The sequence below is a fragment of the Arachis hypogaea genome, chromosome 12 (assembly GCF_003086295.3).
Source record: "Arachis hypogaea cultivar Tifrunner chromosome 12, arahy.Tifrunner.gnm2.J5K5, whole genome shotgun sequence".
Taxonomy (NCBI): Eukaryota; Viridiplantae; Streptophyta; class Magnoliopsida; order Fabales; family Fabaceae; genus Arachis; species Arachis hypogaea.
The window spans coordinates 17,481,889-17,496,154 of NC_092047.1; the positions used below are offsets into that span (position 1 = coordinate 17,481,889).

The following is a 14,266-nucleotide window of genomic DNA, read 5'->3' on the forward strand; positions in this document are numbered from 1 at the left end:
AGAAAAAGAGTGAAATTTTATGATGCAAATTAAAAGTGGGTAAATTTTGTAATTATGATTATTGTTAAAGGAAACGTCACCCCTAAAAATTCACTCCATGTAATTCAATTGACGGTTGGTCACTTTTGTCAGATTTTATATTATTTTGTTAATAACAAAAATTATGTACCATCTTATCTCGTCAGAATCTTTATGGATTGGATCCGATCCGCATATCCGCGGTATTTATTCGAATCCGATCCGAAAATTGCGGATATAGATATGATCCATAAGGCTATCGGATCGGATCGGATCCCGATCCGCACATTTACAAGATCGGATTGCAGATTTTATGGAGGTATCAGCATATCCGATCCGCATATCTGCAGATCCGCAAAAATAAATAAATAAATAATTAAATATTCTTCTTGTGTTTTATTTCAACTAATAATTATTATATATGTTGTATTATTTTAATTTTATTATTTAAGAAAAGTATGTTTAATATTATTTTAAGAGTAAACATATTTAAAAGGATAGAAAAAAAGAATTTTATTAATATTTTTTAATAAAACTAAGCTTTTAAAAATATTTGTGTTTTGCGGATATATCTGAATCCGATCTGCAGATGTGCGAATCGGATCCAAATTTAAAAACTACAGATATTGGATCCCATCCTATCTGATCATTTTAATGCGGATCGGATCGAAATCTTAGCCATATCCGATCCGCGTACATCCCTAGAGTTATTCGAATCAAGCACATATTATATTCTACAGTAACAGGCTATATAAAAATTATATAGCATCTTCGGCTAGTTAGTATAAAGTTTATCTGTTTATGTGATGTATATATACAATGATGACAACGACAACAAAGCCTTGTCCCACTAGGTGGGATCGACTACATGAATCAAACGACGTCATTGAGCTGTTATGTATCATGTCTACAAAGAGATAATTCAGCGGAAAAAAAAAAGCCAATATATTATACAAAGGAATATGAGATGTAGCAACACAATGTGTTCAAAGCAGTACTGTTATCTAAATTGCCAAAACAAAAAAAAAATACAAAGAAAAAGAGAGAGAAAGAAAAAAAGAAAGAACACAACAAATAGAGCCTTGACACACTATAAATAAAGCCTATTTATATGATGAAGGTTACAACAAAAGCAAGGGAACTTTTTCTTTCCTTGAGCACCTCAAATCTTTCTTTCCCCCCAAGATTTTCTTTGCTTTTGGACTTTTATAAAAAATTAAAAGATCTTTCTGTGTGTTGCAACAACCAATGAAGAAGCTTTAGAAGTATCTGAGAATCAAGCAATTATTGTGAATGTAGTGTGCTCTTTGATTGCAGTATCTGAACAAGTGGCCACAAGATATCCAATCTGTGTAAATTTCTGTTGTTTTGACCCTGCTACAGACAGAAGACTCACTCGTCAGTCAACGATATCCGTCGCTTGATATATTTAAATTTGGATTTAGCTCTGCTAAAATGCAGGTTGCACATTAGAGAGTAGAGTACAGTATAAGAACCGTTGATAAAAAAAAAAAATTAACGGTTTCAGATTTAGTTAGTTAAAATTACATGCAAAAACTATCAATGTAATATGAAACCGTTGATGATTTGTTCATTAACGATTTAGATACTGCACTATACTTATATACTGCAACCTACCAATGTTCACATGTAATATACAAAAGTTTTTATAGAATATGTTCCTATCAACTGATATATCTTTACAAGAAATTAGTGCAGCAAGTTTGTTGAAGAGAATGAGAAACAAGACCCTACCTCAACCACGAAACATAGACACGTCTTCTCACCGCGAGCTTCGGTTGCACCCTTCAAAATCGTCAGGCCCAAGCTTCTTATGGCTTCTGCTATCTCAAGAAAATGGCTGCACTCTTCACACAACATCTGAAGCATAACAAGTAGTTAGCATAAAAAGATCTCGCTAAAAAACCTCCTTGATTCTCATGATTGAGCTTTCGCTATCTCGTCTATTCTAATTTCTAATTAAGTGTTATAAACAAATAAACAAAAGTTGTACTCACCTCAACCAGCATCTGCCCATTCTTGTTCAGATTCTCAACCAATATCGACCGAACTTTCAGATGGCCTCCTACCTCCATTGCCCAACTTGAACCCTGTTGATAACTAGAGGTACCGAGACTATCCGTTTCCATGTGATGCCGCTGCACAATTGCAGTAATATTATACACCGAACAAACCACATTAACGAATATACTCGAAATAAAACATTGAAATCAATTTTAATTTCATAAAACAATGATATACACCATAGGTTGATTCAATACACGAAACTAACTAACATATATGGTATGCATGCATCTCTTCCTGTTCAAATATTGATTCCTATTTCCTAGTTGATGAATCATATTAGTTTGTTATATTCCATTAAACCTTACCTTTGTCTTTGATGCATCCTCAACTTTATTTAGCTTGTCAGCATGCTTAGTTACGCTCTGGAGGAAAAGCATGTGCTTTATCGTGCACTCAAGTAGTGAATCGATACTGCACTGTTGAAATCATGACGAAAAGTTTTAGCCATGTGAACAGGTACTTCGATCATCACGAAATCTAATACCAAGAAGGAATTAGAACATTTATGTTACAGCATAATACCTTAGCTCCGTTCGGCACCAATTCTCTCAACTCCTTAATGCGATCCTGGATCAACTGTCTGTCCCTTGGCCTTGGCCTACAACTTTCCCCAGGCCTAGCCCTTTTCTTGCTGTTCTTAGCTGGTTCGGAAGACCTCTCAAATTGCTCACTACATGAACTTGGACATGGAGAAGAAAATCCTTTTGGGGACATCACGCCACATATTGCCGAGGAACTCAAGCTGCGCTGTTTCTCCTCTTTGACAAGAGGTGACTGATCTATCGAATAGCCTTCCGAGTTAATAGTGTGCATAGAGTGAATAGAAGTTTCGGTATTTCTTCCTGAGGCCATTGCGGATGGCATCGAAGTAGAAAATGATACCTCGCCATTAATATCATTACTATTCCTGCATAAGTTCGCTACCATTGCTTCCAGAAGATGCTCTGGATTTGATTGCGAAGTCAACTGGCTACTGCTAATCTCGTCTAGCACCTCAACATTCCTATCATCTTGTTTAACCTGAGCTGCCGAATCAAAATAGTTACTTCCTTTTAGAAAACCAGGCCCAAGGGCTTCATGTAGTTCACAGCCAACAGGAAACTTCAGCGAGTGTGCGGCATCATTGTAGCAAGGCTCACTCTTAAACTTTGACTTCTCTATATTGTTTTGAGAGTTTGCATCTGAATACCTCGGCACGTTTGACACCCCATTTTGGTTGATATCTACACAATGTAACTTGTCACTTGCATAAACAACTGCATCAAGAAAGTCTGAAGGGTAAGCAGAATCAGCTCCGATTTTTTCCAAAGGATGCATCAAATCATTGAAGCTTGTATTATCCATAACCATATTGTGTGGAAATGATGAGACTTTTCTTTCTGATTCCACACTTATATTCATTCCTTCGCACTTCCTCTCATTTACAGGTTCCATTTCCACGAATTTTTGACACTCCGGATTCATCATATTTGATATTGACTGAAGCAAAATGGAACTTCTGTCCTTGCCAATTTCAGATCCCTCGTGCTTGGCAACATCAACAGCCATTTTCTGATAAATATCTTGAGGTGAATCGTTCTTCCTGGAACATTGAAACGGCATTAACATGTATGGTGTTTCACTCTTCATGGTGTTCTCAGTATCAAGTAAGTATGCAGGCATAAGTTTCGAAGACAAAGCTTTTGTACATGCATCCACCTGAGAAAGAAAAAAAAATGAAAATACTAAAAATCATGAGAATACTTGATACACAAGGATTAAAACTACGGTATAGCACCGATCAATCTATCGATGTAAAATGATGAGAATACCAATGGACATACAACCGCAAAGCCACTCACACAAGCACATTCATGTACTACAGAGTGAGAGATACACAGAAGTTGGGGCAGAAAGTTACCGGAGATGGAGAGCTTTTGGGGCTACTTTGTATTTGACTCGGTGTATAGTCTAATGTGTAATCTTGAGTAGACAAAAAGAGATTTCTTATATTAGTTACAACTGCCATATCTTCGGTAACCTGCCACCAGAGATGAGAGTAAGAGGAGCGAATCATTAAATATTTCAATGACAAATACACTTTCATATGAAAGATTTAGCATACGCATATCACAGGAATCTATGACAGTCACCATTGAACACCCCACACTAAGCAACAAAGAAGTACTTTTGGGGAGAAAAGGGAGCAATTAGATGTGAATCTGTCTTAAAAAATAGCAAGGTTTTGAAAACCGAATCGTTTATTGAACCGGTGGAGCTAAAAGTTCAATGATTTAAAGGTTTAACTGAGTTTCAACTGGAGTTGAACCGCATATAATAAAATAATATAATTATGTATAAAATAAAGATATTTTGTTAAAAAAAATGATTTTTGTGCTTTATTATTTTAAACTGGTTAGCCCAATCGAATCAACCAGTTCGGTCCTGTTATCATAACCATGAAAAATAGTAAGCTTTTTCCTGTTTAAGCAACAAAATTTTGTGCCAATCAGATATCCAATTCATGAAACAACAAAAGAAAACACAGCAAAAGCAAAACGGTTCTGCTAAGGAATCAACTAAGCATGAAGCCAACTCCAGCCAACTAGTTGAAAAACAACTCTCCAGTATCCTAATTTTTCAATTTTTTTCAAAATCAGAAATAAAAAGAAATTGATTTAGTTGGCTTATATTATAGTTGGCCTCCTAGACTTTTTCAAAGCAAAATTTCTCAATTAAAAGTCAAAACATAGAGTGTATTTGCCAGACCGGCACAACAAAATGATATACTATTTGACACCAAATTGTCACAATCTACTATATTGGCAGCCCAACATGAATTTCTAAACCCTCATTGGTTTCTGTTAGAGCTCTTATATTTTGTCAGTCACCAAATGTGAAATAACCATAGCTCTTATATATATACACACACACACGCATCACATTACAAGGGCTGCAAACAACAGTCACCGCAATAACTATGGAATTTGAATACAAACACGCGCACACCTGAGAGAGAGTCTCTTACCTTATTTAAAGAGCCAAGCTGAACAACTCCAAGTGGGATTACTGCTACAACGACAATGGTCTGCAACGCAAAGCAAAACTTTTGTTGACAAAAAATCTTAATGAAAACAAGTCATCTTCTAGAAGAGAAACACTAGTTTCTAGAATGAATATGCTAGAAGTCCAGAATCCAATATCACTTTTGTTTTACCCTCTTCTTTTCCTCTCTGTTCTTAGCAAGGTCAATACAACAACTATTGCTTCCTCCATTTCTCTGCAACAGTCCATCTATCATAATCCTAAAATCTAAGTTTATCACTTGTTGATACAAATGCAACATATTTATGATTTAACTAAACAGAGAATTAAAATTAATATATCGACCATATGATATAATTCTGCATAATGAAAGCAGACTTCAATTTTCTATGCGGTATAAGAGACCATGAAAATATTTTCAGACAGATTTACATACTTCTACAAATATTATAACCTATGTGTTTGTTTCAGTGTTTTTCTTTCCTTCCCGGCAAAAAAGTACTCTTAACTTATTCATATTAATGTTATTAAATCAGAATTTCACCCAAAAAAAAAAACATGTTTTCAGCTTTTCTGAAATGCAAAACGAAGTAGCTTCGAAAAAAAAGATTCAATTTCAGCTTTTTAAACTATATATAAAAAAAATTATAATTTGTAAAACAACCTTTTTATAGATGAGAAATGAACACATCCTAAATAGAACATATAAATTGAGCGGAGAAATTAATCATGTAATAGCAACAATGAATCAAAGTCCTTCAATGGCTACATAATTTGTCATATTAAGCCTATTGCCAATATGAAACACAACTTTTCAATATACTGTTGAAATTGAATCATCCATTTTCCTTAGAAATGTGATGAGGCGATTTCAATTTCTTGAAAAATGTAGAAAGTTCTTTTTTCATTGAGAGTGATTTTATTGTGTAAGCAATCATCTTACCCTAATTCCAGCAGAAAACAGAGATTGCCATGCACCAGCAAACTGAAAATCAAACCGAAGAAGTGAAATAGAATGAGAATGATTTAAAGTTCAATTGTATGGTGAAATCATAATTCATCAATATCGGCTAACAGTTCAAGAGCTTCAAATCTTACAAGTCAGAAAGAACAAAAGTGGCAATATCAAAAGGATAAGATCCTCACCTCAAAAGCTATGCTAGAGTCAGCAACTAGATTATCTGCACGGATCCACCGATACTTTCCAGTAACAGCTACTTGTCCAACAATACTATGAAAAAGAGAAACTTAAGTAAAAAACTACATAATTAAATAAATAAAACTCAATATCTAAAAGTAGCATATATGTTCATTAGCATAGTCATACCCTTCCCCTAATGAATATACATGACATGACATCTTTGCAATGGCCAATCCAAGAGGGTCATGGGAAAACTTCGCACTGCCAATCTGTTCCAAGGTCTTCTGGCAGCGCAAGTTTTCAGAGGAGTCGTTACCAATAGGATTGTCATAGTAAGCATCCTCCCATGTCAGCATCCTACAAGCACATAGCCAAACACCACGACCGAAACATAACTAAACATAACACGTTGAATTCAATTCTCCAAGTGAGTTATTCACATTCAAATCAATAAATACTACAGGGTAATGGCATAATGCATTATATTGCTAATGCTCTTTTAAGACATAGCCACTACAATGACAATAAATGCAAGCCTTACTTATTATGCAATTATAAATCGATCAAATAAAATGATTACGCTTTTCCTTAAAACCAACACATATAACATCTAAGAGCCAAACATCCCTTAGGTATTATGGCTATAGTGATTCTAGATAATCAAGCAAAGCCTTCATTAGTCCAAAATCCAAGCTGAATCAGTTCAATAAGTATCATATTCATATTCTTTACTCACCAACAAGGAAAAAAATTCATTACAACAACAACTAAGCCTATTCCCAAAGACGGATTCAACTACACGGACCAAACAGCATTGTCATGTTTTTGCATAAACCCCTTTGTCATGAAACTACTCATCCCAAAAGATTAAGCTAATAGGAGAAGGCAACATTAATGATTATATCTCTAACATTCCCTTCAAGCCTCTTTTGGGTATGTTTGATTTTTGCATAGGCCTTATTTTTTCTTTTATTTGCCTTATGCTATTTTCCCACTTTTGGGATTCATCAGGAACTCTTGACCTTTTTGACAAAGAGTTCTGATATCATATCATGAAAACCTTGTCACCAAGAAATCACTATAAATATAGAAATTTATCCAAAGCACAAAAATCAGCACACCAGAAACTACAAAAAACACAAAGGGTATATCACACAGAATAGATTGCAAACATGAATAAAGCTCAAAAAGGAGAAGATACATACATCCTAGCACGATGTTGGAGCTTCCAAAAGATTGCGGAATTCCAATCAGTATTCAAACACAATAATCTCAATAATTGGTGCAAGTTGTTGGTACTACCCATCTTCTTCTCCTCCTCAAAAAAGCAAAACTTTTTCTATGCACCCTTTGAAGAGAAAAGGGTTCTTCTTAACCCCTCCAAAAACAACAACAAAAATTGAACAAACACCCTCAAAATTTTACCCACCAAAGAGGAAAACACACAAAAAGAAACACAAGCAACCCTCTCTTTGCACACTAGCTTCCCCTATAAGACCCTCTTCCAGCTTGTTTCCTCCTTAACCCAGCACGCCGTTTTAATGGCGGTCCAACCGTTGCTAATAGCAAAAACCGATCTATCCCCATTATTCTCAAACTCAACACACTCCAAGCTTCCAATGTCCAGTTACCCAATTTCAAAAAGATTCAAACTTTGGTTTCAGGAACTTCCAGAACAAACACTGGCACTCAAAGAAGCAACAGCATCAACTACTACTATTGATATCGCCATTTGAACATTGTGATTCTCCATTGGGAACTTTGAATGGCTTCTACAACCTTAATTTGCTGAAGTCTGGTTCAGAATCATTTTAACTTATGTCAGAAGACATGGATGAAGCAAAAAGTGTGTGTGTGTGATTGAATGAATGGATCTTCTCTGCAAATTTGCAAAGTGGAGAAGGAAAATTAAGAAAATGGGGTGTGTCGAAATGAGAAAGAGATCACAAAGTTTGAAGCTTTTATGGGAACTGAACCATAAAAATTTCTGTTTGTGCTTAAATCAATTGAAGAAAAGAGAAGGAAAAAAAAAAAAAAAAAACCTTAAAAAACAATTAAAAAGCCTCTGTTTTTGCTCTGGTTTTTTCTTTCATTGTTTTGCTTTTCCCTTTTTTTTTACTTTTTTTTTCTTCAGATAGAGATAGAGAGAGAGTATGAAACTATGAATGGTGCAAAGAAAAATAATTAAAAAAATGCTTTAGTGGAAGAAGAGTGTGTGCTATTTTTATATTGGAGTTAACATGCGCACTGTGTTAAACTATGCTTCTTTTTTCATATGTAGGAATCTATTGTGAGTATGGGGCGCATTTTAGCAAAGGGCAAAATGGGCATGCCACTTAAGAAGAAAGAACATTTATTCACTAATGAAAATTTGGTTTAGCGATCTAATCTATAAATCTATGAATCTAAATCTAAATTTGAGGTTCTATTTATTAACATACATTATTATAGCTGCTTAAAATAGTAAGAATGAGTTTATGAGGTGGAAGCATAGGGGATTAGGGTTTTAGGGGACAAAAGGAAAAGGGTCAATGAAGACTTGAAACAATTCAATTTGGTCACTAATCACACTTTCATGGTGCTGTCAATTTGTATGGCAAACAACATCATACCAAATTTGAGGAAATGTATCCTTAACTTTCTTGCCCCCATCAAAATTTTTCTTTTTTTTTTTTTTTTTTGTTCCATCTAGTTAATAAATATTGTGAATTTTTATTAGAATTAATTTCTTTTAAGTAATGTAAAATTTAAATAAAAGTATATGTGTTTAATATTTTAATTTTTTAAAAAATAATTTAATAAATTATTTTTTATTTTTTTTTAAAGAAGACCTAGTGGAGTTTATTTTGAGATTGAAGAGAAAAATAAAAAAATCTGTTATCAAATTAATTATTTTATATTTGTGTATAAATTTATATGTTATTTAATTTATTTTTAATATATATTTTATGTTTTAATATGTATTTTATATCATTGACTAATTTTTTTAAATATACCTAGCATGATTATAAAAAAGAATTATGGGAATCGAACCACTATGAAGGCTCATTTAGAATGAAGCTTAATTTTAACTTAATTTGCTATTTATATTTAAATAAAAATATTACAAAAAATATTAAATAAATATTATTACATTATTTGAAGTATCTAATTACTCATCATCTTCTACTTTAAATGTTATAAATATAATGATATAATAAAAGTCAATTTAATTAAAATAACACTCAACATGGAAGCAAGAAATTAACATTTTCAACAACAAAAAATCATAGTTTTCTAAAATTAATAGATAACTAAATTTGTGTAGATGATAAAATATAAAACTAAAATATAATAATAAAGAAAATAAAACACAAAAATCACGTTTAAACATTTTTCTTTGAGTCATCTCAATCCAAAGATGATACTAGTGAGCGTACACCCTATTAGGGTCATTTTCAACAATGATCTTATTGCCCAAAAAGTTGAGACACCCCCATTTTTCTTCACTTATAATACTTCCTACTTTTTATAACTCATTATAATCAATATTCCTTGAGGATTCATTCCACTCCTTAATAATTCAAAATTTTACTTAGCTTTTTTTTTCTATGGGCCAATCCATGTTTCCATTGAATGGTAGCCATGTCATATACATTATCATATCATGCACCGATTTACCCCATTGGCTTGATCATTGATTCAAATGGGACAAACTAAGCATGTTTATGGTTTCATTGAATACAAGTTTTGTATTTTATATATAAATTTAATTTTGATATATTGACAGTATAAAATAGGTTTAATTATTCTGTTGGTTCTTATAATTTTATCAAATTTTTAATTAAGTCTTTATACTTTTTTTTTTCTCAATTGGATTCCTACACTGCTTCTAATTTTGTAATTACATTTTTTTCATGTTAAAATTAACATAATATTTTTACCAAAATATACGCGGTCAAAGATTTAATTAACTTTTTAATTATAAATACCTTTAATTTACAAAGAAATATTCAGTTAACTCTAATATTTTTTATACTAGAAAGGACTTCATTACAAAATTAAAGCAATGTAAAAATCTAATTAAAAAAAATATAAAAATCTAATTAAAAATTTAGTAAAATTATAAAAACCAACGAAATAATTAAACTTATAAAATATTTTATTTAATATATTATTTAATAGTATTTGTTTTTTTAAATAATTTTTTATACAATTAATAAAAAAATAATTATTTTTTATTAATATAATATTATATAATTAAATATACATATAAAATTATTTTATATTTACAATACATCAAAATTAGATTCTTTTATATACATGTGAAATAATGTAGTTTATATATTAAATATGTTTCTCGCCCTACCACCATCTTAAGATATATGTGCATTTCCATGCCACTCACCAACTCAGCATCATTTTTGGAATCCCATAATTTGATTTTAACATTCCTTGCTATATTCGAGAGTGATTATTATTGTCACTTATTTCTAATCATTTTATCTTCTATTATATTACAACGTTCGTTAAAATCTTAGTCAGAAGGGTAGTATGAGTAAATGTGTGGAATTTTTTTATTTAAATTAAATAAATATATAAATTATAGAAATATATAAAATTTAAAGTATTTATAAAATTGTTTAATCTTATACATCTCGAATGTTAAGAGTAAGTTAAAATTTAAATATATCATCGCATCTGAGACCTTGTGCTGTAACCAAGTGACACTGAGACATATCTTGAGTGCATCCAGGATATGTGTTATTACGGAGATTGGATACTAAGCACTCGAGATATGCACAATTTAACTAATTTGGGTCTCAGTATCCAAAATATAGTACAAATCAATCTTTTTTTTCTTTTTCTTTCTGTTTTGTTCTGATAGAAAAAAATCAATTATTTTCTGTTTTGATTTATCCTAATGATGAGATGGTAAAACACGGTGATAAAAGAGTAATTTTCGAGTCTGATTCGACTGTCATATTGTGCACCAACCGGGTTGATACTCTACATGCGCTTGACGGTCATGCTGAGAAATAGGTACCAAAGAGGTTGGGAGATATATGGCTAGAAACTTTAGACACACATTTGATAAATTACAAAAAAAAAATTATACTTTCTTAGATAAGGATCGGTTAGTAACACTTTAAGACGAGGTATATAAGGTGCCAATGTTAGCTCAATTCAATCAATTCAAGTAGTTGTAAGCTACCAGTGAGATTTTAGAATTGTACACATTATAATTACAACTCTCTGAAGGTGCGGATTTGTCATTGCATGAATTGACATCAGACATGGATCTGGAGCTAGCTTCACTACTACATAAATACAAAAATGTTTTTAACACTCCTATCCTCCTGGTCTCATGATCATGTTATCACCTTGCTCCTCAATTTAGCTGATTAAGGTAAAACCATACTGACATTCGCATAGCCAAAAAATCAATATTGAGAGGATTGTGAATAAGATGTTGGTCGAAGGAATCATTCGCCGAGTACCAGTCCTTTTTGGTCTCTAGTGCTACTAGTGAAGAAAAAGAATTACCGGGCCTTAAATGTTGCCACAGTTAAGGACTCTTTTCCAATGTTGATGGTGGAGGGTGGTGCTAGCTGCTGAGAAAAGAAGAAGGTGAAGGCGCATAGAGAATGTACAAAGAAGAGAGAATAATGGAGGCCTCTTCGTGAATTAGGATTTCACTCCCTAATTGGTGCGAATTGATGAGTGGCGCGTATGCACGACTCGTGCATACGCCTCGTGCATACGCACGAGTGTGAGATTTCGCAAGGTGATGCGTATGCATTACTGCCACGTACGTGCGAAACCTCCCCCTATTTCGTATTTGGAAATGAAGGTGATGCATATGCACAAGTGGTGCATACGCATAAAGGCACAATTTTTTTTCGAATAAAGAGGAGGAGAAGTGTATGTACAAGGGATGCGTACGCCTGGGACTTGGCACTATTTTTCAAAAGTTTTAGGGCCAGGCGCATACGCATGAGTTGGTGAAAAAATAGGAGTGATGCATACACATGGGACCTGGGTCTATTTTTCAAATTTTTTGCACCAAATTAAACACTTTAAGCACACAACAAGCCACTAAAAATGCCAAATAAGAGAGAAAATTAGAAGATGTTACCATGGCGCGGTGTCTCCTATCGATCACTTTTATTTAAAGTCTTTAAATTGGACATTTAGTGAGCTCTTGTCATTGAGGCTTGTGCTTGAATCATCTTTGTATCTCTACTAATGCTTGGACTTCAAGTACTCTTCGAGATTCCAATTTATATACGCCAAGCTTTTAAGACAATTCAAACGAGCAAAGAGCTTCGAAAATTGTTAATCCTCACATTGTCTTATGAGATCCCAAACATTATTTTTGCACCCGTCTTCTTGTTGATTCTCATGTTTTCATTCGAGTGTAAAGACTTCTGAGTTCTCCTTTAAATGTCGAATCCTCATCCAAAATCCATTTCTCATACCATTACTCCTTTGTTGGACCTCAAATCTTGAGATTCCCTTTACCATGAACCTTGATTCAAGTTGCGAACCAATATCCATTTCTTTCTTACTCTTCAACATACAAAGAGCTGTAAGTTGACTGTCTAAGCATATTTATGTGGGCCAATAAAGTTAAAGGACAAGATTTTTACCCACTCAAATAGTGTGTTGGATGGTGTTGACTTAGGAAGAGAGATTTTCAATGGATTTACCATGGTTGTGCCTACTCCCTTTGAATTTTTTTCAACTATTTCTACCTCTTGACAAGTTTCTTCAAGTTCTATTTCTTGTTTACCAACTTCTTCCGCATATTCCCCATTACTAAAGTTGTGTTTCGGAGGTTGTGCACAGTCCTCCTTAACATCAATTTCATACCTGATAGAGGAAGGTCCAACAATTTCAATGAGAACATTGGTTGGTGCGAAATCATCCTCAATAATGAAACTCACCTTTTGCTCAACTCTTGCTAAACTTTCAACCATTCCTTACAATTCAACGCATTCAACAATCTTCACTTGTTGCAATTCACACCTTGACTCCTCTTCTTCCACTTGAGGTTCCAAGCTCTCTTTCACACTACGCTCTTCGGTTGAAACTAATTCTTCACATCCATTAACAGGAGTGCTTTGATTGCATGAATGTAGTGAGGCTAAGTGGGTTAAGGTGTCGGCTATGGTAACTATGTAGTTCTCTTGCCTCTTGTAGAGTTTCTCTTGCTCTCGGAGAATAGATTGAAGCTCCTCTTGCTCTTGAATTAATGGTTGGAACGCTTCTTCCATGGGGGTTGTGTAAGATATGAGAAAATTAATTAGTAAATTAATTAATTAAAACAGTGTTAATTGAGATTAAAGCTCCCGGAATATATAAAAATATTAGAATCTATAATTTAAAAATTTAACGATAAAATTTGAATTAAGAAAATTAAATTGAGCGCGAAAATAAATTATTTTGGAAAAAATGCATACTAGCACTAAAATTATCTATACTAACTTAAATCTATCTAGTACTGCGAGTAAGAAAAATTGAAAATGTGAAAATGATAAGGAAAAATATTTAGAATAAAATTCGAGCACTTATCCTAAAAGTTTTGGCCCAAAGTTGGGTCAAACGAGCAAAAATCCGCAACGGGCCTTCACTCGGCCCAAGCCCACATATTTAAACCCCACACTTAATGAAATTTCAGCACTCACCCTTCCCATTTGAGAGAGAGCAACGTTGGAGAGAAGAGAGAAATGAGAGCAAACCCTAGCTTCATCACATTTAATCCACCATAACTTTTGGTAAGTAACTCAAAAATCCCATCTCCCATTTCTCATTCAAATCTAATTTCGCGTTTTGAGTTTGGGTGTTGAAAATTTTTGGTAATTTTGATGTTATACGAGTTCTCTAACTTGTGTTCTTGGTGGTTTCCATCACTAATTTCAGTGGATGAAAGTAATGACCCCTTTTTCCCTCTTAGTTTATCAATTTATATGAGTTCTAGTTTTGAATTGTGCCAAATTATAAGATATGGTG

The 14,266-nt window shown here is 33.2% G+C and overlaps 1 protein-coding gene across 2 annotated transcripts; it reads right to left on the bottom strand.

Moving 5' to 3' along the window:
* Positions 1-939: 939 nt before the first annotated feature.
* Positions 940-8,831, bottom strand: LOC112727025 (transcription factor EMB1444). Of its 2 annotated transcripts, none has more exons than XM_025776620.3 (11): positions 7,477-8,831; positions 6,458-6,628; positions 6,277-6,361; positions 6,074-6,115; positions 5,114-5,173; positions 4,007-4,126; positions 2,629-3,804; positions 2,412-2,522; positions 2,037-2,177; positions 1,774-1,899; positions 940-1,395 (listed from the first exon to the last, which is right to left on the bottom strand). In XM_025776620.3, the coding sequence occupies exons 1-11, from the start codon at positions 7,575-7,577 to the stop codon at positions 1,303-1,305; spliced, it is 2,226 nt and encodes a 741-aa protein (XP_025632405.1). In that variant the 5' UTR covers positions 7,578-8,831; the 3' UTR covers positions 940-1,302. The 2 variants fall into 2 exon arrangements, with proteins under 2 accessions (XP_025632405.1, XP_025632406.1); XM_025776621.3 differs by having other exon boundaries at positions 940-1,392; positions 7,477-8,672.
* Positions 8,832-14,266: the final 5,435 nt, after the last annotated feature.

Excerpts from the sequence above, each read along its gene's own strand:
- LOC112727025 (XM_025776620.3), bottom strand. The coding sequence starts at position 7,577 with ATGGGTAGTACCAACAACTTGCACCAATTATTGAGATTATTGTGTTTG. Across the intron at positions 6,629-7,476 it reads CTCCAACATCGTGCTAGGAT|GATGCTGACATGGGAGGATG; the intron begins GTATGTATCTTC and ends ATGTGCTTGTAG. Across the intron at positions 1,900-2,036 it reads ATGGGCAGATGCTGGTTGAG|ATGTTGTGTGAAGAGTGCAG; the intron begins GTGAGTACAACT and ends GTTATGCTTCAG.